Source organism: Ursus americanus, chromosome 9, assembly GCF_024610735.1.
Source record: "Ursus americanus isolate L20-20 chromosome 9, mUrsAme1.1.p, whole genome shotgun sequence".
Taxonomy (NCBI): domain Eukaryota; kingdom Metazoa; phylum Chordata; class Mammalia; order Carnivora; family Ursidae; genus Ursus; species Ursus americanus.
Genome location: NC_142135.1, coordinates 59545702 through 59568274, shown reverse-complemented (window position 1 = coordinate 59568274; position 22573 = coordinate 59545702). Strand labels below are relative to the sequence as shown.

The following is a 22573-nucleotide window of genomic DNA, read 5'->3' as shown; positions in this document are numbered from 1 at the left end:
TGAAAAATACTGTTGGTATTTTGGTAGGGATTGCATTGAATCTTTAGATTGCTTCGGTAATATGGACATTTTAACAATATTTGTTCTTCCAGTCCACAAGCATGGAATACCTTTCCATTGTGTTTTCTTCAATGTCTTATAGTATTTAGAGTACAGGTTAAATAAGTTCACCTCCTTGGCTAAATTTTATTTGGGTATTTTATTCTGTTTGATACAATTGTAAATGGGATTTTTAAAAAAATTACTCTTCCTGCTAGTTTGTTATTAGTGTATAGAAATGCAACACATTTCTGTATGTTGATTTTGTATCCTGCAACTTTACTGAATTCATTTATTCATTCTAATAGTTTTTTGTGGGGTCTTTAGGGTTTTTGTATACAATATCATGCCAGCTGCAAATAGTAATAGTTTTACTTTTTTCTTACCAATCTGGATGCCTTTTACTTCTTTATCTTGTCTGATTGCTGTGACTAGGACTTCTAGTAATATGTTGAATAAAAGTGATGAGAGTGGATATCTTGTCTTGTTCCTGATCTTTGAGGAAAAGCTCTTAGTTTTTCACCATTGAGTATGATGTTAGCTTTGGGTTTATCATATATGGTTTTCATTATGTTGAGGTATGTTTCCTCTATGCCCACTTTATTAGAGTTTTTATCATGAATGGATGTTGTACTTTGTCAAATGCTTTTTCTGCATCTTTTGAGATGATCATGATTTTTATTCTTCATTTCTACTTGTTTTTTTTTGTTCTTTTATCCTATGACTTTGATAGGCTCACTTATTAATTCTAGTAGCTTTTTTGTAGACTCCTAGGATTTTTTTTTTCATAGATAAGCATGTCATTTGGAAGAAAGAAACCATACTGTCTTGATTGCTGTAGCTTTATAATACTTCTTAAAGTCATGTATGCTTTTCCCCTCTTTCAAGTAGACTTTATTTTTTAGAGCAGTTTTAGGTTCACAGAAGAATTGAGCAGAAGGTATGGTTCTCATATATCCCTAATTGTCCTCCCACCACCAACAGCTTCCCATACTAGCAACATTTCTCACAGGAATGGTACATTTGTTACAATTGATGAACTTATACTGATATATTAACATCACCCAAAGTCCATAGTTTACATTAGAGTTAATTATTGGGGTTGTATAATTTGGGGGTTTTGACAAATGTATAATGACCTGTATCTTTTTTTTTTATTTAAAGATTTTATTTATTTATTTGATGGAGAGAGAGAGAGACAGCCAGCGAGAGAGTGAACACAGGCAGGGGGAGTGGGAGAGGAAGAAGTAGGCTCCCAGCGGAGGAGCCTGATGTGGGGCTCCATCCCAGGACTCCGGGATCACGCCCTGAGCTGAAGGCAGATGCCCAACAACTGAGCCACCCAGGTGCCCCAGACATATATCTACCATATAGTATCATATGTAATAGTTTCACTGCCCTGAAAATCCTTTGGGCTTTGTCTCTTCCTCTCTACTACCTCCTTAACCCCTGGCAACTAGTGATCTTTTTGTTGTCTCTGCAGTCTTGTCTTTCCCAGAACACTATACAGTTAGACTCATAGAGTATGTAGCCTTTTCAGATTGGCTTCTTTCACTTAGTAGTTAGCTTTTAACGTTCTTCTGTATCTTTTCATGGCATGATAGCTCATTTCTTTTAGCACTAAATGATCTTCCTTTGTGTGGACATATCGCAAGTTATTTATCCATTCACCATCTACTGAAGGATATCTTAGTTTCCAAGTTTTGGGAATTATGAATAAAGTTACTGTGAATATCCATGTGTAGGCTTTATGTGGGCATAACTCTTCACTAATTTTTTAAAAAATATTTTATTTATTTATTTGAGAGAGAGACAGCCAGCGAGACAGGGAACACAAGCAGGGGGAGTGGGAGAGGAAGAAGCAGGCTCCCAGTGGAGGAGCCTGATGAGGGGCTTGATCCCAGAACACCGGGATCACGCCCTGAGCCGAAGGCAGACGCTTAACGACTGAGCCACCCAGGCGCCCCTAAATCTTCCATTAATTTGATAAATACCAAGGAGCATGACTACTGAATCATATGTTAGAGTATTTTTAATTTGATAAGAAAATGCCAAACTGTCTCCCAAAGTAGCTATACCATTTTATTTTATTTTATTTTATTTTATTTTATTTTTTTTATTTAATGATTTTTTATTATGTTAGTCACCATACAGTACATCACCGGTTTCCGATGTAAGGCTCGATGATTCATTAGTTGCATCTAACACGCAGTGCACCATGCAATACGTGCCCTCCTTACTACCCATCACCGGTCTATCCCATTCCCCCACCCCCCTCCCCTCTGAGGCCCTCAGTTTGTTTCTCATAGTCCATAGTCTCTCATGTTTCATTCCCCCTTCTGATTACCCCCCCCTTTCTTTATCCCTTTCTTCCCCTACCGATGATCCTAGTTCTTATGTTCCATAGATGAGAGAAATCATATTGATAGTTGTCTTTCTCTGCCTAACTTATTTCACTTAGCATTATCTCCTCCAGTGCCGTCCATGTTGCAGCAAATGTTGAGAACTCGTTTTTTCTGATAGCTGAGTGATATTCCATTGTATATATGGACCACAACTTCTTCCTTTTTTTTTTAAAGATTTTATTTATTTATTTGACAGAGATAGAGACAGCCAGCGAGAGAGGGAACACAAGCAGGGGGAGTGGGAGAGGAAGAAGCAGGCTCACAGCAGAGGAGCCTGATGTGGGGCTCGATCCCATAACGCCGGGATCACGCCCTGAGCCGAAGGCAGACGCTCAACCGCTGTGCCACCCAGGCGCCCCCTGGACCACAACTTCTTAATCCAGTCATCTGTTGAGGGCATCTTGGCTCCTTCCACAATTTAGCTATTGTGGACATTGCTGCTATGAACATTGGGGTGCATATGGCCCTTCTCTTCACTACGTCTGTATCTTTGGGGTAAACACCCAGTAGTGCAATGGCTGGATCATAGGGTAGCTCAATTTTTAACTTTTTAAGGGACCTCCACACTGTTTTCCAGAGTGGCTGTACCAACTTGCATTCCCACCAACAATGTAAGAGGGATCCCCTTTCTCCACATCCTCTCCAACAATTGTTGTTTCTTGCCTTGTCTATTTTTGCCATTCTAACTGGCGTAAGGTGGTATCTCAGTGTGGTTTTGATTTGAATTTCCTTGATGGCTAATGATTTTGAACATTTTTTCATGTGTCTGTTAGCCATTTGTATGTCTTCATTGGAAAAGTGTCTGTTCATATCTTCTGCCCATTTTTTGATTTGTTTATTTGTTTCTCGTGTATTGAGTTTGAGAAGTTCTTTGTAGATCTTGGATACCAGTCCTTTATCTGTAGTGTCATTTGCAAATATATTCTCCCATTCCGTGGGCTGCCTCTTAGTTTTTCTGACTGTTTCCTTGGCTGTGCAGAAACTTAATCTTGATGAAGTCCCATAAATTCATTTTATCTTTTTTTTCTCTTGCCTTTGGGGATGTATCCTGAAGAAGGTTGCTTTGGCCGATGTCGTAGAGGTTGCTGCCTATGTTCTCCTCTAGAATTTTGATGGATTCCTGTCTCACATCGAGGTCTTTCATCCATTTGGAGTTTATTTTTGTGTATGGTGTGAGATAGTGGTCAAGTTTCATTCTTTTTTTTTTTTTTTTAAAGATTTTATTTATTTATTTGACAGAGAGAGAGACAGCCAGCGAGAGAGGGAACACAAGCAGGGGGAGTGGGAGAGGAAGAAGCAGGCTCATAGCGGAGGAGCCTGATGTGGGGCTCAATCCCATAACGCCGGGATCACGCCCTGAGCCGAAGGCAAACGCCCAACCGCTGTGCCACCCAGGCGCCCCTCAAGTTTCATTCTTTTGCATGTAGCTGTCCAGTTTTCCCAGCACCATTTATTGAAGAGACTGCCTTTTTCCCACTGGATGTTTTTTCCTGCTTTATCAAATATTAGTTGCCCAAAGAGCCGAGGGTCCATTTCTGGGTTCTCTATTCTGTTCCACTGGTCTATGTGTCTGTTTTTGTGCCAGTACCATGCTGTCTTTGTGATCACAGCTTTGTAGTACAGCTCGAAATCCGGCATTGTGATGCCCCCAGCTTTGTTTTTCCTTTTCAACAGTTCCTTGGAGATTCAGGGCCTTTTCTGTTTCCATACAAATTTAAGGACTATTTGTTCCAGTTCTTTGAAAAATGTCCTCGGTATTTTGATCAGGATAGCATTGAGAGTGTAGGTTGCTCTGGGTAGCATGGACATTTTAACTATGTTAATTCTTCCGATCCATGAGCATGGAATATCTTTCCATCTTTTTATGTCTTCCTCAATGTCTTTCAAGAGTGATTTATAGTTTCTAGAATATAGGTCCTTTACGTCTCTGGTTAAGTTAATTCCAAGGTAACGTATGGTTTTTGGTGCTATTGTAAATGGGATGGATTCCCTAATTTCTCTTTCTTCCGTCTTGTTATTCGTGTATAGAAATACAACTGATTTCTGAGCATTGATTTTGTATCCCGCCACGTTACTGAATTGCTCTATAACTTCTAATAGTTTGGGAGTGGCTTCTTTTGGGTTTTCCATATAGAGTATCATGTCAACTGCGAAGAGAGACATTTTGACTTCTTCTTTGCCGATTTGAATACCTTCGATCCCTCTTTGTCGCCTGATTGCTGTTGCAAGGACTTCTAGTACTATGTTGAATGATAGTGGTGAGAGTGGGCATCCTTGTCAAGTTCCTGATCTTAAGGGAAAGGCTTCCAGCTTTTCCCCATTGAGAATAATATTTGCAGTAGGCTTTTCATAGATGGCTTTTATGAGATTGAGAAATGTACCCTCTATTCCTACACTCTGAAGGGTTTTAATCAGGAAAGGATGCTGTATTTTGTCAAATGCTTTTTCGGCATCTATTGAGAGGATCATATATTTCCTGAGTCTTTTCTTGTTGATATGATGTATCACGCTGATTGATTTGCGAATATTGAACCACGCTTGCATCCCAGGTATGAATCCCACTTGATCATGATGGATAATCCTTTTAATGTACTGTTGGATTCTATTAGCAAGTATCTTGTTGAGGATTTTGGCGTCCATATTCATTAAGGAAATCGGTCTGTAATTCTCCTTTTTGAGGGGGTCTTTGCCTGGTTTGGGGATCAAGGTAATATTGGCCTCATAGAATGAGTTTGGTAGCTTTCCTTCTGTTTCTATTTTTTGAAATAGCTTTAGGAGAATAGGTATTATTTCTTCTTTGAATGTTTGGTAGAATTCCCCAGGAAAACCATCCGGGCCTGGAGTTTTGTTATTTGGAAGGTCGTTTATCACTAACTCAATCTCTTCATAATTAATTGGCCTGTTTAAGAAATCAATTTCTTCCTGTTTCAATCTTGGTAGTTTATAGGTTTCCAGGAAGGATTCCATCTCTTCCAGGTTGCTTAGTTTATTGGCATATAGCTGTTGATAAAAATTTCTAATAATCCTTCCAATTTCAATGGGGCTCGTCGTGATCTCTCCTTTTTCATTCATAATTTTAATAATCTGGGTCCTTTCTCTTTTCTTTTGGATAAGTCTTGCCAGTGGTCTGTCAATTTTATTGATTCTCTCAAAGAACCAGCTTCTAGTCCTGTTGATCTGCTCCACTGTACTTCTGGTTTCTGCTTGATTGATTTCAGCTCTAATTTTGGTCAACTGCTTCCTCGTGCGTGGATTAGGCCTGTCCCTCTGTTGCTGTTCCAGCTTCTTGAGGTGAGAATATCAAAACTGCATTTTAGATTTTTCTATTCTTTTGAGTGAGGCTTGGATGGCTATGTATTTCCCCCTTAGGACTGCCTTTGCAGTATCCCATAGGTTTTGGACTGTTGTATTTTCATTCTCATTGGTCTCCATAAATTGTTTAATTTGATTTTTGATTTCCTGGTTTATCGAATCATTCCTGAGCAGGATGGTTCTTAGTCTCCAAGTGTTTGAGTTTCTTCCAAATTTTTCCTTGTTGTTGAGTTCCAATTTCAGAGCGTTGTGGTCTGAGAATATACAGGGGATAATTTCAGTCTTTTGATATCGGTTGAAACCTGTTTTGTGTCTCAGAACATGGTCTATTCTTGAGAATGTTCCATGGGCATTAGAATAGAATGAGTATTCTTTGGTTCTGGGGTGTAGTGTTCTATATATACTCGTCGAGTATGGCATTCAAAGCCTTTGATTCTTTGCTTAGTTTTTGCCAGGGTGTTCTGTCTATTTCTGATAGTGGAGTGTTGAGGTCCCCTACTATTAATGTATTTTTATCTATATGTCTCTTTATTCTGGTTAAGAGTTGGCTTGTGTATCTTGCTGCTCCCCTGTTGGGGGCATATATATTTATAATTGTCATATCCACTTGTTGAATACTTCCTTTAAGAATAATATAGTGCTCTTCTGCGTCTCTAACTATAGTCTCTGGTTTAAAATCCAATTTATCTGATATGAGAATTGCTACCCCAGCTTTCTTTTGAGGTCCATTTGCATGAAAGATGGTACTCCATCCCCTTACTCTCAGTCTGAATGCATCTTTGGGTTCGCAGTCTCTTGTAGACAGCAAATGGATGGGTCATTTCTTTTTATCCAATCTGCCACCCTGTGTCATTTTATGGGAAGGTTCAAACCATTCACATTAGCACTAAGAACTGAGAGATATGATTTTAATGATGCCATGTTGCCAGTAAAGTCTTTGTATTGGTTGTGACTTTCTTTTGTGTATCACTCTTGGGGCCTTTTTACCTTTATAGAACCCCCCTTAATATCTCCTGTAGGGCTGGTTTCGTGGTTACGAAATTGGTTAATGACTGGCGATTCTGAAATGTCTTTATTTCTCCATCAATTCTGAATGACAGCCTTGCTGGATAAAGGATCCTTGGCTGCATGTTTTTCTCTGAAAGAGCTTTAAAAATGCTCCCCCAACCCTTTCTCTCATTCCAGGTCTGTGTAGACAGGTCTGACGTAATTCTGATGCCTTTGCCTTGGTACGTGAGAAATTTCTTTGCCCTGGCCGCTTTCAATACTGTATCCTTGGATCTAATATTTGCGAATTGCACAATGACGTGACGTGGCATAGGTTTGTCGTGGTTGAGCTTGGGAGGGGTCCTCTCTGCCTCTTGGACACGAATGTTTGTTTCCCTCGCTAGATTAGGGAAGTTTTCAGCTACAATTTGTTCAAATATCTCTTCTAGACCTCTGTTTTTCTCCACCCCCTCGGGGATGCCGATGATTCTAACATTGGATCGTTTCATTGAGTCAGTAATCTCCCATAACCTACATTCTTGGGCGTGCATTTTTTTAAGAGCAGCTTCTAAATTCGTTTTTTCCTCTATTAACCCATCCTCCAATTCACTAACCCTTTCCTCTGCTTCTGTGACCCTGGCCATCAGAGCCTCTAGTTTTACCTGCATTTGGCTCATAGAATTTTTAATTTCTGTCAGATTCGCTCTCATTTCTGTCCTTAGGGATTCTATATTCTCAGTAACCTTTTCGTTAATACTTTTTTCAATTCTACTCATCATTTTGACCATCGTTACTCTGAATTCCATTTCTGATAATTTGGTTACATCCATATCCGTTATTTCTGTGGCAGAGGCCACAGACTGACTGTCTTTTGTTTGCTGGGTGGGGCTTCTCCTTCTTGTCATTCTGATGAAGAGAGGTTGCGGGGTTTCCAGAGCCCAAATTATTGACTGGGTCCCTGGCCATGCCCCTTGTTTTATAGGGATCTTAGGGATGTGGGCTTCTTCTTTAAAGATTTTATTTATTTATTTATTTATCTGAGAGAGAGAGACAGTCAGCAAGAACGGGAACAGAAGCAGCGGAGTGGGAGATGAAAAAGCAGGCTCCCAGCGGAGGAGCCCGATGAGGGACTCCTTTCCGGAACGCCGGGATCACGCCCTAAGCCGGAGACAGGCGCTCAATGACTGCGCCACCCAGGAGCCCGGGTTGTGGGCTTCTTGATTTTTCAGCCTGCCTTCTGTGTTCTGGGGGAGGGGCCTGCCGCGCCGACACTCAGGCCACCCTCTTTGGGTAGAGTCTCCGTGTCCCCTGCGAGGGAGGATGGGGATGGGCACTCTCTGAGCCGGTATTTCCAGGCTTTTGTTTTCTGGCGGCTTTCCCTGGTGGTTTGCTGTTCCTCTTCTGAGGGTCAGAGCAGCAGAGGCTGAATTGTCACAGAACAGAGGGATTGCGGCCCGTTCTCCACTGATGTTCTGGCCACTTTAACTCCGTTACTGTTGGTGCTGTTCAACCCTGCAGCGTCCCGGGATGTGCGCACCAACCTGGTGTCCCAGCCCTCACTTCCAGGGCCGGCGCGTCTCTGTCCTTTGTGTTTCTAACGCCGCCAGCCGCCAGCCACCCCGCGCGCGCTCCCGGATCTCCTGGTCTCAGTCTATGCCCGGTGAGCACACCAGGATTCCGGAGTTCCGTGAGCAGCCTGGTGGCGTGTGCACCCGGTTCAGGGTCTCAGTCTGCTGTTTTGGGGGTGCCGACCACGAGTCCACCCGCTCCCCCGTGCAGGTGGCCCGCCAGCCGCCCTGCGCACGCGCTCCGGGAGTTCCCGGTCTCAGTCTGGATCCAGTGAGCACACCGGGATTCCGGAGTTCTGCGAGATGCCTGGTGGCGCGCGCACCCGGTTCAGGGTCTCAGTCTGCTGTTTCGCGGGTGCCGACCGCGAGTCCGCCCGCTCCCCTGTGCAGGTGGTCCGCCAGCTGCCCGCGCGCGCTCCGGGAGTTCCCGGTCTCAGTCTGGATCCAGTGAGCACACCGGGATTCCGGAGTTCTGCGAGATGCCTGGTGGCGCGCGTTCCCGGCTCACGGTCTCAGTCCGCTCTCTTGCGGGTGCTGTCCGTGAGTCCGCCCGCTCCCCCGTGCAGGTGGCTGCTGCTTCCCGGCGCCCGAACCACTGTACCATTTTATACTCCCACCAGCAGTGATCGAAAGTTCATATTGCTCCACATGCTTGTCAGCATTTGATGTAGTATTCTGGATTTTGGCCATTCTTATAGGTGTGTAGTGGTATCTCATTTTATTTGCATTTCCCTAATTACATATGATATGGAGCATCTTTTTATATGCTTGCTTGCTATCTATATATTTTCTTAGGTGAGGTGTCTGTTCAGGTCTTTTGCCTCTTTCTTTCATCAGGTCATCCATTTTTTATTGTTAAGTTATAAGAGTTCTTTATATATTTTGGATAATAGTCATTTATCACATGTCTTTTACAAATATTTTCTCTCAATCTGTAGGATGTCTTCTTATTCTCTTGACATATCTTTACTTTCGATCTGTATGTATCTTTATATTGAAACTGGATTTCTTCGAGACAACATATAGTTGGGCCTTGAAGTTATGTATTCATTATGTTCTTTTTCAAAGTTGTTTTGGCTATTTTGGAGTCTTTGTATTTCCACATAAATTTGGATCAGTTTCAGCTATTGTAATTGGCATTGTCTTTAAAATTCCAATTTCAATTATTTTTTTCCATCGAGTAGAAATACAGTTGATTTTTTTTTCTAACTTATCTCCTGAGACCTTGCTAAACTCAGTCTATTAGTTTTTTGTTTGTTTGGTTTTCTGATATTTTCTGTTAATCATCATGTCATTTACAAATAGGAATAGTTTGATTTCCTTTTCAAAAATATTTATTCCTTTTATTTTTTTGTCTTGCCTCATTCTATGTCTTCCTGTAAAATATTGAATAGATGTGATGACAGTGACATTTTTGGTTCATTCCTGATCTCAGGGATAAAGTGATGAATGTTTTACCATTAAGTTTGATGTGACCTGTAGGGTTTTCATAGCTGCCCTATATTAGAATAAAGAGATTTCATTCTCTTTTAATATTCTTGAGAGGTTTTTTTTTTAATGGATTGATGTTTAATTTTGTCACATATTTTTCTTGTATCGAGATGATTGTATGGTTTTTCATTAATTCATTTTTCATTGACTTAAGACTATTAAACAAACTTTGCATTTCTAGGATAGACCCTAATTGATCTTGATTTTTTAAATACATTGCTGAATTCCATTTTCAAATATTTTGTTAAGAAATTTGGTGTCTATGCTTATGAGGGATATTATTTTACAATTTTCTTTTAATAGTGTTGGCAGGTTTTAGATTAGTTTTATGCTAGCCTCATAACAAGTTGGAAAGTATTCCTTCTTTATTTTCTGAAGGAGTTTGTTTAAGATTGGTACTATTTCTTCCATAATTGTTTGAAAAAAATGGATGGAGTTAATGTGTAGATTTTTGAGAAAAAATTAGATTTCTTTGCTGTAGATCTATTCAGATTTTCTATTTGATTTTTTGTCAGTATTAGTAAGTTGTGTTTTTCAGGAAATTTTTTCATTTTGTCAGCATTGTTCAGTTTATTGGTATAAAGTTATTCCTGATATTCCCTTATTGTAGTTTTGATCTCTGTAAGATCTTTAGTGATGTTACCTTTTCTATTTCTGATATTGTTATTTTGTGTTCTCTAACGCTCTTTCTCCTTCCTACTCTTCAGCAGACTTGTTTGAGGTTTATCAATTTCTTATGTCTTTTCAAAGAACCAAATTTTGGCTTTGTTAATTTTTTTCTTTTTCTTGTCTCTTATTTATCTTCCTGATTTTTGCTTTTATCTTTATTATTTTCTTTGTATATATTTAGGGCTTACTTTGTGTCTTTTTTTTCTAGTTCATTTCTATGGAAATCTATACTCTTAGTATTAACTCTTCCTTCTTTTCTAATAAAAGCATTTAAGTTATAAAAATTTTCCAAACCCTTGAATTAGCTATATTCCAGACATTTTGATATGTTGTGTAAAAACCCAAATGTTTTTTATACCCAAATGTTAGGCTGTATTTAAAAAATTTTTCAGGTGTTCAGGTCTTTTGTAGATATTTTAATATTGATTTCTAATTAATTTCATTATGATCAGCTAACATACTTTCAATATTTCAATCTCTTGTAATTTATTTTGGTTTGTTTTATCACCCAACATATGGTCCATCTTTATGATTTCATGTGTACTTGGAATATAGGTGTTCCGTGGTTGTTTGTTGTAATATTCTGTAAATGAAATTTAGTAAATGTAGTTACTAGTGTTGTATGGAGATTCTACATCCTTAATGATTTTTTGCTCTGTAAGTTAGTTGTGTTGGAACAACTGGGTAGCAATTTGGGGAAAAAAAGCCTATGTAAATTATAATCGGACCTTCATATGAAAGTCAGGCTAAGCCCATACCTTAGCGTAGCACATCATCTTGAAAAGGGTTTAGCCTATTCTGTGATGAAGGTGAAATCTTTAGAAGTAGCTTGATAGAAACATAGAGTTGGTTATTGGGAAAACTTAAAAATATTGCTGTTTATGTCTTAAGCCTCTCAGTCTTAATGTGACAAAATATGTGTTCTGATTCCTCCAAGATAGAATATCTGAAAGGATAAATTGGAAGAGTTTTGTTTCCAGAGTAGCCCTACTCCCCCACCCCTCTAAATCCAAACCACAAGGATAAGAAAAGAATTTTTTGTCTGTATGCCTTATAAAGACTACAGATTGTGGAAATACATCAGAATAGAAGTAAGCGGAAATAATAGCAAGTATATGTAACGTAAGATCAGTAAAGTTTGGATTAATTTTAGATAATTTAAGATTATAATTTAAGATTGCATGTTATGGATTATACTTCCAGGTAAGATACCAGACCCCAGGATAAATTCCAATTCAATCAAATATTTAATGTAAAAAAAGCAAAAAAAGAAAAACAACTATAAGAAAACATGGGAGAATTCCTTTATAACCTTGGAATCAGAAAAGACTTTCTAACCATAACTCAAAACCTGTAAACTATAAAAATTACGGATTTGACCTATAAAAATGCATGTCAATAAGCAAAAAAAAAAAAAAAAAAAAAAAGCAAAAGCAAAAATTCCCCAAGTAAATAAAAAAGCAAAGCAAAGCGAAAAGCAAAGCAACATTAACAGGGAAAAACATTTGCAACTTATAACCAACAAAGGGCTAGTCTTCTAATATTTAAAGAGCTTCTGAAGTCAAAAGTAAAAGAAACATATATAAGAGAATAAAAAATGGGAATTTTCAATAGAAGAGTAGGGAAAAGAATAAGGTAGTGCATAAAAAAGGAAATGGCATGTGGCTCTTAAATTGTGTGAAAGAAGCCCTTTTCATAATTTTTAAAAATGCTAATTAAAATTTCACAGACATATTGTCGCTTGCCAGATTGGCAAAAATCCAGGTGATAATATACTCTCTTGGAAAGGCATGGGAAAGCAGGTCTCTCATACTTTGTTGATGGTTGTATAGATTGCTACAATCCTTGTGGAGGGCAGTTTGATTATATTTCAAATGCATATACTTTCAGGCCAGAGGTTCCTCTTCTGGGAATTTATCATACTTGCATACATGTTAAATGGCATATGTACACAATTTTTAAGTCATAGCATTTTTTTTTTTTGTAAAAGTGAAAAAATGGAAACAGTTTAAATGTCTGCTGGTAGAGTTTATGGTACATCCAAGGCAATGGCATACATAGCTATTACAAAGGATGTTAAGTACTTTATGTACTGAAATGGAAAGATCTCCAAGATGTATTTTTTTTCTGTCCAAGTTTTTATTTAAATTTCAGCTAGTTAACATGCAGTGTAATACTAGTTTCAGGTACAGAATTTAGTGATTCATCACTTACATACAACACCTAGTGCTCCCCACAAGTGCCTTCCTTAATACCCATCACTTGTTTGACCCATCTCCCTTGCCCACCTCCCCTCCAGTAAACATCAGTTTGTTCTCTATAGTTGAGTCTATTTCTTGGTTTGCCACTCTTTTTCTTCCCTATGTTCATTTGCTTTGTTTTTTAAACTCCACATTTGAGTGAAATCATGTGGTATTTGTCTTCTTTTGACTGACTTATTTCACTTAGCATAATACTCTATCTCTAAACACGTTGCAAATGGCAAGATTTCATTTTTTGATGGCTGAGTAATATTCCATTGTGTGTGTGTGTGTGTGTGTGTGTGTGTGTGTGTGTATAAATTTATATACATATTCTTTATCCATTCATCAGTAAATGGACATTTGGGCTTTTCCCATAATCTGGCTTTTGTTGATAGTGCTGCTGTAAACATCGGGGTGCATGTGTCCCTTAGAATCAGTGTTTTTGTATCCTTTGGGTAAATACGTAGTAGTCCAATTGCCGGGTTGTAAGGTAGTTCCATTTTTACCTTTTTGAGGAACTTTCATACTGTTTTACAGAGTGGCTGCACCAGTTTGCATTCCCACCAACAGTGTAAGAGGGTTCCCCTTTTTCCATATCCTCACCGATACCTGTTTTCTGTGTTAGTAATTTTAGCCATTCTGACTGGTGTGAGGTGATACCTCACTGTAGTTTTGATTTCCCTGATGGTAAGTGATGTTGAGCATCTTTTCATGTGTCTGTTAGGCATGGGTGATTCTTTGCAAAAATGTCTATTTATGTCTTTTGCCCATTTTTTAACTGTATTATTTGTTTTTTGGGTGTTGAGTTTGATAAGTTCTTTATATATTTTGGACACTAACCCTTTATCAGATATGTTATTTAGAAATATCTTCTCCCATTCCATAGGCTGCCTTTTAGTTTTGTTGATTGTTTCCTTTGCTGTGCAGAAGCTTTTTATTTTGATAAAGTCCCAATAGTTTACTTTTGCTTTTGTTTCCCTTGCCTCTGGAGACATATCTAGAAAGAAGTTTCTGTGGCTGATGTCAAAGAGGTTATTGCCTGTGTTCTCCTCTAGAATTTTGATAGATTCCTGTCTCACATTTATATCTTTAATCCATTTTGAATTTATTTTTGTGTATGGTGTGAGAAAGTGGTGCAGTTTCATTCTTTTCCATGTTGCTGTTCAGTTATCCCAACACCACTTGTTGAAGAAACGGTCTAAGAAGTATCTTTAAGTGAAAAGACAAGGTGCTAATAAGAAGTATCTTTAAGTGAAAAGACAAGGTGCAGACAGCAGGTATGATATGCTACAATCTGTGTAGAAGAACGTGGTGAAAGGCCTATATACTTGGTTATAACCTTGCTTGCAATGCATAAACAAACTCTAGAAGGGTACACATGAAACTAACAGTGAATTCTTGTGGTCATAGGGGAGGGTGGAAACTGGGTTGTTGGGTCATAGGAATGGGATGAAGTTTTTTCAGTGAATAACTTTTTAATTTTTGAATTATGTGAATATTTTGCCTGTTCAAATAATTAGACAAAAGGAAAAATTGAATTAGGTTGGCTGTTAGTGAAAAATGCCAGCTAAAGACACTTCCTTCTTTTTGTCTTTCTTTTTCTTTATCTTTGTATGTTACTGTAGGAAGTGGCAGAATACTGAGATAAATAGCGAGAAATAAGCAAAACTTAAAACAGTAAAAATGGGCCAAATTATCTCAGAGATTTTGGAGACCAAGTATAGAAAAACTTGAGATATACTAAATTATGGATTCATTTCCCTATGGGATAGCTAAATTGAGTTTGTGCTGGTAGATGAAAGACAAGGAATATCAACATGAATTATTTATTAGATATAAGTGCCTGTTGTTACTACGTGTGCTGTTAATGCTCAGGGGTCTGTGGAGAAGAACGTTTCATTTTCCAGAATATAAATTAGATGACACTTTTGCATTTCCATTTTATGTATGATTTGTGATAAAAACCTTTTTTCTTTGCCAAAGGAGACTTTCCTTTTGAGGGGTATATGAAAGACATTTGAATTGTTTAAAATATCGTTGTTATTTTTGCTCCTTTTAAATACATTGTAAAAAAAAAGTTCAAATTGTATAAAATAGAGTACAAGGGGAGATGAGTCTCCTTTTCCCACAAATTCCTACTTCCTTCTTTTTAAGAGTTTCTTAAATAGGCATTAAACAGTTGAGCCCTCTTTCTTATTTATTTTCTATCTGAAACTCTTTAGAGAGAGGTCTTCTAGTAATGTTCAAATTTCCTAGGTTGCAGTATTTATGAAACTTTAGGATCTGGATCTTTTCTCGCAAACTCTAAATATTTGGGGATTTTCCTAGATATCTTATTGTTGATGATCTCTTATTTAATTTTGTTTTGGTCAGAAAACATACTTTGTATGATTACACTCTTCTTAAATTTATTGAGATTTATTCTAAGGCCCAGCATATAGTCTAATTTGGTGAATATCCATGTGCATTTAAAAGAATTTATAATTTACCATTGTTGAATCTAGTGTTCTATACATGTAAATTAGGATTATTAAGCTGTTATTAAAATCTTCTTATCCTTACTTTTTTTTTTTTTTAAAGATTTTATTTATTTATTTGACAGAGATAGAGACAGCCAGCGAGAGAGGGAACACAAGCAGGGGGAGTGGGAGAGGAAGAAGCAGGCTCATAGCGGAGGAGCCTGACGTGGGGCTCGATCCCATAACGCCGGGATCACGCCCTGAGCCGAAGGCAGGCGCTTAACCGCTGTGCCACCCAGGCGCCCCCTTATCCTTACTTTTATATTTTTTTTGGCCTTGTTTTTCTTTCAATTTCTGAGAGAGAAGTATTAAAATCCTCAAGTAAGATTATGGATTTGTCTTTTTCTCCTTTTATTTTTGACAATTTTTGCTTCAGGTATCTTAAACCTCCATTATTAGGTACATACAGATGTCTTCATGAAGAATTGATTCTTACATCGTTATGACATGACCCTCCTTTATCTCTGGTAATATTCCTTGATTTGAAGTCTCTTTTGTCTGAGATATTAATCTAACCATACCAACTATTTTTTGTAATTTTTTTTCAAGCTTTCTGTTTGAAATTTGATCAAAAACGGAGTTTAAAAAGAGTCTCCTGCAAAGCACCAAAAATGAATCTTGATTTTTTTTTTTTATCCAGTTTAACAATCTCGTTCAGTTGAAGCGCTTAATCCATTTACATTTTGTGTGACTACCGAAATAGTTATCTTCTGGCTTTTGTTGTTTCTTTTTTTTTTTTTTTTAATATTTTATTTATTTATTTGAGAGAGAGAGAGAGACAGCCAGCAAGAGAGGGAACACAAGCAGGGAGAGTGGGAGAGGAAGAAGCAGGCTCGCAGTGGAGCAGGGAGCCTGATGCAGGACTCGATCCCAGGACCCTGGGATCATACCTTGAGCCAAAGGCAGACGCTTAACAACTGAGCTACCCAGGCGCCCCAGGCTTTTGTTTTTTCTGATGAGAAGTCAGTTAACATTCTTTTTGTTTCCCAGGATGGAATATATCTTTCTTCTCTACTTTTGAGATTTTCTTTTTATACTTGATTTTCAGCAATTTGAGTATGATGGGCCTATGTATGTTTCGTTTGTATTTTTACTGTTTGGATTCTTTGAACTTTTTGGATCTGTATGTTGTTTTTGATCAAATTTAGAAAATATTTTTGAGTCGAGATGCCCTTCAACAGATGAATGGATAAAGATGTCGTCCATATGTACGATAAAATATGTAAAGCCATGAGAAATGATGATTACCCAACATTTGCATCAACGTGGTTGGAACTAGAGGAGATTATGCTAAGTGAAATAAGTCAAACAGAGAAAGACAATTGTCATATGGTTTCACTTATTTGTGGAACATAAGAAATAGTAGGGAGGACATTACTAGAAGGAAGGAAAAAATGAAGAGGGGGAAAACAGAGGGGGAGATGAACCATGAGAGACTATGGACTCTGGGAAACAGACTGGGTTTTAGAGGGGAGGTGGGTGGGGGTATGGGCTAGCCCGGTGATGGGTATTAAGGAGGGCAGGTATTGCATGGAGCACTGGGTGTTATACACAAACAATGAATCATGGAACACTACATCAAAAACTAATGATGTGCTGTATGGTGACTAACATAACATAATAGTAATAAAAAAAAAGAAAGCTAAAAAAATATTTTCGGTTAGTATTTTGTCAAGTTATTTTATTTTATTTTTTGCCCCATCATCTTTCTTTTTCTTTTGGGACTTGTGTACACCTGTGTTATCAAGATTCTGCGAATCTTTTTCCCCAGTTTTTTTTCTCTGTGCTTTAGTTTGTTTGCTAATTTCAACATCTGAGTCATCTGTGGGTGTGCTTCTATTAACTGATATTTTTTGTTAACTGATTTTCCTCTGTATAAGTCACCTTTCCCTGTTTATTTGCATGTCAAGTTATTTTTTATTGTGTAGTCAACATTGTGATTGAGACTTTGTAGAGACTGGTTTCTGTTAACTTCCATTGAAGAAAAAGCAGATGTTAAATTATTGGCAGATTGCCTTGTTGTGTTACAGAGGCTTGGTTTAGGTTTTGTTAAGGAAGGTGTATTTTGATTTTGTCCTTAGTTCAAGAAAAAATCTCTTAGACCTGAAATACAGTCTTTACTCTTAAAGCATGTCTCTTTTGGGGTTTCAGTGGAATGCCTGAAGTATCTACCAAGCACCTCTAATTTGGCGGAACTCAAACTCTAGACTCTTCCTTGTGGTAGACAGCTGCTAAAATCTTTGTTTAGATTCTTTCTGGCCGTTTTTCCTCAGTTCCTTGGAGTCTCATCCCACACAAACATAGTAAGTGGTCAACCAGGTATCTGAGGAGAGTATATGCCGATTTGGGGGTTCTCTACTCTGTGGCTCCTCTTTCCTGAGATTCCCCCCCCCCTTAATTTCTAACCATTCTGTCAGATTCAAACCTAGTCCTTTGATTCTTTGGGCCAGTAATATTTTAATTTTCTGCCTGAGCTATATCTGCTTTGTGCCCTTTGGGCTATGGGATGTCTTCAGAGGAAAAGCAAGATAAATGTGTATCTCATACAGTATGATGCCCTTTTTTCAAGGGTTGAATGCCCTCTTGTTTCTTCCTACTTTTGGTTCCTCTTTTGTGCTTTGTTTTATGTTTTGTTTAGAATTTATTACTGTCATCGGTAGGAGGATTAGCCTGACACAAAGTAATCCATCAATAGTGGAAGCTGGTGCCTTTTTATCTCAAATAAAAGAATATGTTATGACAAAATATGATAAGAAAGCTCCCTTTGTTCTTTTTCCTTTGGCTTCTTAATCATTTATTCCATAAAACTGAAACAATATCTTATTGACGAAAAAATTATGTTCATACTCCCTTTTCCCATGAAGTTGTCCTTTAGATAAGCAGAACTTTGTATAGATTTTCCATTAATTGCTATAGAATTGGAAAGATTGCTCTCTAAAGTTACTGGAAATTTTAATGTGAACATCTGTAAACAGCTCTGTTTTTTTGTTTAAGAGTCACCTATATGGTACTTAACAAGTGCCAGGTACTGGTCTAAGCATTTTACATGTATTAACTTTCCTCACCACAATTCAGTAAGGTGAATATGATGAATGCTTCCATTTTTCAGATGAGGACACTCAGGAACAGAGAGGTTAAGCTAGGAAGTGATGGAGCTCGGGTTTGAACTCAGGCATTCTGGCTTTATTAGAATTTGTATTCCTAGTCACTGTGCTTTGCTGCCTTTCCCACTCTATGCTGTGGGTTTGTACCTGTTAATATTTGTGAAAAGTTTATAATCTACTTTAGGAACAGGAACTTCATAGTGTATTACATAATAGTATTACATAATATATATATGGGACCTTCCTATTGTGCCAGATGCCGAGGAAAGACTCAAACACAACTTTCCCTATAAATCTCACCTATAAATCCTAGGGAGTGTTCATCATTTTTTTATTCTGTACTTCTACAACACAGTATTTACATTTCTATTGAGTAGTTATTTCTTCTGCCTTGTATTGCAGCTAATAGTTTACAGGCTTGAACTTCCTATCAGGTTGTAAAGTCATTGAAGGTGGAGATCACACCTTCATCATTTTTGTAGACTTCCTGCCTTGGCATCTAACCCACAATGAATATAATAGACCATGTTATTTAAAACTGTGATAAAAATATAGATCTTTTAAAAATTATTTATATTCAATTTAGTTAACATATACTATATTATTAGATCCAAGGGTAGAATTTAGTGATTCATCAGTTGCGTATAACACCCAGTGCTCATTATATCAAGTGTCCTACTTAATGTCCATTACCCAATTACCCCATTCCCCGCCCACTTCCCCTAAAAATATACTTCTGTTTGCCACATAATGAATCTTTGTATATCCATTTTTGTATATATCTTGCTTAAAATAGGAATATCTTACATTTTTGTTTTACTTCCAACTTTTCAAAATTCTTTCCTATCTACGTCTTTTTATCTTAATGGAAGAAATATGAGCTTTCATTTACTAATTCATTCAGTAAATATTTTCTGAGAACCTACTATGTACCAGCTATTGTTCTAGTTGATTAGGATATAGCAATGAACAAAGCAAAGTCCCTGCTTTCGTGTAGATTTCATTTTTATGAGGAGGTAAGATAAAAATAAATAATCTGTCAAGTGGCAATAAAAAAACACAGGATAAAGAGAATATGGTGGAGAGTATTATTATTTTAGATGGTGTGATCTGGAAAGACTTCTGTGAGCAAGTGGCATTTGAGTAGAGATATGAATGAAGTTGAGTAAATATATAAATTTTTTTTAAATTTTCTATTTTTTTTAAAGATTACCCATTTATTTGAGAGAGAGAGAGCTAGAGCACACATGTGCAAGCAGGGGGAGGGAGAAGGACAAGTAGACACTGCGCTGAGTGCAGAGCCCCATGCAGGGCTTGATTCCATGACCTGAGCTGAAATCAAGAGTTAGATGCTCAACTGACTGAGCCACCCAGGCACCCCTTGAGTTTTCATTTTTTTAAGAAACTTTAATTTCTGTCAGCCTTATTTCCATTTTGTTTAAGAGTTTGTGGAAGAGCAGCTTAAGACCACTCAGTAGTTGTTCCTACCTATTTAGTGGCCTGAGCAGTGGGAGCTGCAGACCAGTCTTCAGTGGCCGGCTGAACACTCCAGTCTTCAGTAGGGAACTGCTAAATAGGCACCAAGGACCCCTGCATGCCTTTAGACCAGTCAGCTATTTCAGGTTGAAAGTGGTGAACTCAGGAGCTGGAGCAGTCCCTTCACCCTTAAATTCCTCCTTGGTCATAGCCTTTTTAGCAACAGTGTGCTCTTTTTTTTTTCCTCCCAATCTTTTCAGAATCTCTGTAGAAGTAGAGATCAGGCATGACCTCCCATTTGTATTCATGGGAGATGGTGCCATGCATGTGCATAACTTCCTGGACCAGCATCTACCACATCAGACCCAGAAGAGTTCCAGGCAAGGAGACTAGCAAAGATAAATGCCTTTAAGTTGGGAAAAACAGCAAGAAGGGTATATTGAATGTGTGAGGAAAATGAGATGGAAAGGTAGTGGGGATATTGTGTGTGTAAGGCAGATTATGAAGGACCTTTTAAATGGTAAGGACTTTGGGTTTTATTCTAAGTTTGATGGAACAAAATGTTCATTGGAACATTTTGAGCAGAGTGACATCTGAATTATGTTTAACAGGTTCAGTCTAGATGCTATGTACAAAATAGGATGCATAGGGAGCAGGAGTAGAATCAAAGACCAGTTATGAGGCTACTGAAGTAGTCTAGACCAGAGATGTTGGCTGCTTAAATTAGGACTGAGGCAGTAGAAGTGATGATGTGTGATGTGTTCAGTTTTGGATATATTTGAAGATAAAACCAGAACCAAGAGAACCTGCTGAGGAATTTTTTTTAGGGTATGAGAAAAAAAAGGAGCTGGAAACTATTTCCATGTTTTTGGTTTGAGCAACATGGTGAATGTTAGTACCATTTACTGAAATGGGAAACATTGACAGAAAGGGCCAAATGAAACAAGGTATATATCACTGCCTTTATTTTATATATGAGGAAACTGAGGAATAAAGAGTTTTTTAAAAAATTTTTATTTTTTATTTATTTATGTGACAGAGAGACAGCCAGCGAGAGAGGGAACACAGCAGGGGAGTGGGAGAGGAAGAAGCAGGCTCCCAGAGGGGAAGCCCGATGTGGGACTCTATCCCGGAACGCCGGGATCACGCCCTGAGCCGAAGGCAGACGTTTAACGACTGCGCTACCCAGGCGCCCCAAGAATAAAGAGTTTTGATAAACTTTGAGCTAGACTCCGGGTTGCCTCGTTGCTAGCCCCAGATGTCTTCTAAATAAGTGTCTCAGTATGTTTTATTATTAGTTTTACTTGTATGATGATAACTCATGTTCATTTTAAAATTCTTTAAAGAAGAGCCTGAGCAACTATCTTGTAGTTAAGATAAATTGCATGAATTGAAAATGCAATTTTTCTTTCAGAAAGTAGTGGTTTAGACTAGGAATCATAAGATCTAAGTTTGGAGTCTTGGTCTGCCCTTTACTTTTAGTTAATCCTTTACCATTCTCATCCTTAGTTTTCTCATTTGTGAAATTGAAATAATACCTACTCATCTCTCATAATTACTATGAAGATGAATTGAGATCCTGTATGCTTAACAGTGCTAGCATACAGTTCCTATCAAATATGCAATTAAAGTTTATAGAGTGTTTTTTTTTAAATTTTTAAAATTCATTTGAGAGAGAGAGAGAGTGTGCACGTGAGCAGGGAGAAGGGTCGAGGGAGAGAGAGAAGCAGACTCTCTGCTGAGCAGAGTGCCCAATGTGGGGCTGGATCCCAGGATCAGGACCTGAGCCAAAGGCAACTGCTGAACCCACTGAGTCACCCAGCTGCCCCAAAGTTTATGGAGTTTGAATTGCAATAAAGCCACCATGAGATATTCACAGAGTTGAAAGAAATTTGTAGTGGAGAAAGTATGTGGGAAAAGTGTGTATTATTTTTTTTTAAGATTTTATTTGAGAAAGCATGCACGTGTACGCATGAGTGGGGAGAGGGGCAGAGGGACAAGCAGATTCCCCTCTGAGCAAGGAGCCTGACTCAGGGTTTGATCCCAGAGATCATGACCTGAGCTGAATGAAGTCAGACTCTTAACCGACTGAGCCACCCAGGCACTCCAGAAAATTCTGTACTTATTAAATACATGTTACTTTTCCCAAAATTATTATATATATTAATATACATGTTATAAAGAATATTTTACTGAAGATAAATGTTTGTGTTTACAGGTATTGGTTTGCCTTGAAAAAGGGTTATCACGTGGCTTTCAAAAATAGCAGCAAAACTGATAACTTTATGGAAGAACAAATTGATCCACATAAAGAAGTTATAGATAGAATGACTGATTTGAGCATGCTCAGGCTATTTGAGACCTACCTGGAAGGCTGCCCACAACTTGTTTTGCAGCTCTACACCTTTCTCGAACACGGTCAAGCAAATTTCAGTCAGTGTAAGTCTTTCCTAACACCCTGTGTTAAATGGATGCTCTGAGATCTTTATTTTCTTTAATTTTTTTGTTGGGAGGGGGGAAGGGAAAAGGGAGAGGGAGAAAGAATCTTTAAGCAGGCTCCACGCCCAGCATGGAGCCCAACGTGGGACTCAATCTCACAGCCCTAAGATCATGACCTGAGTCGAAATCAAGAGTTAAACGCTTAACTGACTGAGCCACCCAGGCACCTCTCAACTACACAATTCTTTGAAAGGTTTTAGAAGTTTTCTTACAGTTTTTTTTTCTTTTTAGAATTATTCATTTTTTAATTTTTTAAAATTT

At 38.0% G+C, this 22573-nt stretch overlaps 1 protein-coding gene across 4 annotated transcripts in view; it reads left to right on the top strand.

Moving 5' to 3' along the window:
- The window catches only part of XKR9 (XK related 9), a 92461-nt gene that overhangs the window by 57713 nt on the left and 12175 nt on the right, over nt 1–22573 (top strand). For all 4 annotated transcript variants that reach the window (XM_045810203.2, XM_087864833.1, XM_045810202.2 and 1 more), the window contains one exon: nt 22032–22252. In XM_045810203.2, coding sequence (XP_045666159.2) covers nt 22032–22252 — 221 coding nt within the window. The remainder of the gene's footprint in view (nt 1–22031; nt 22253–22573) is intronic.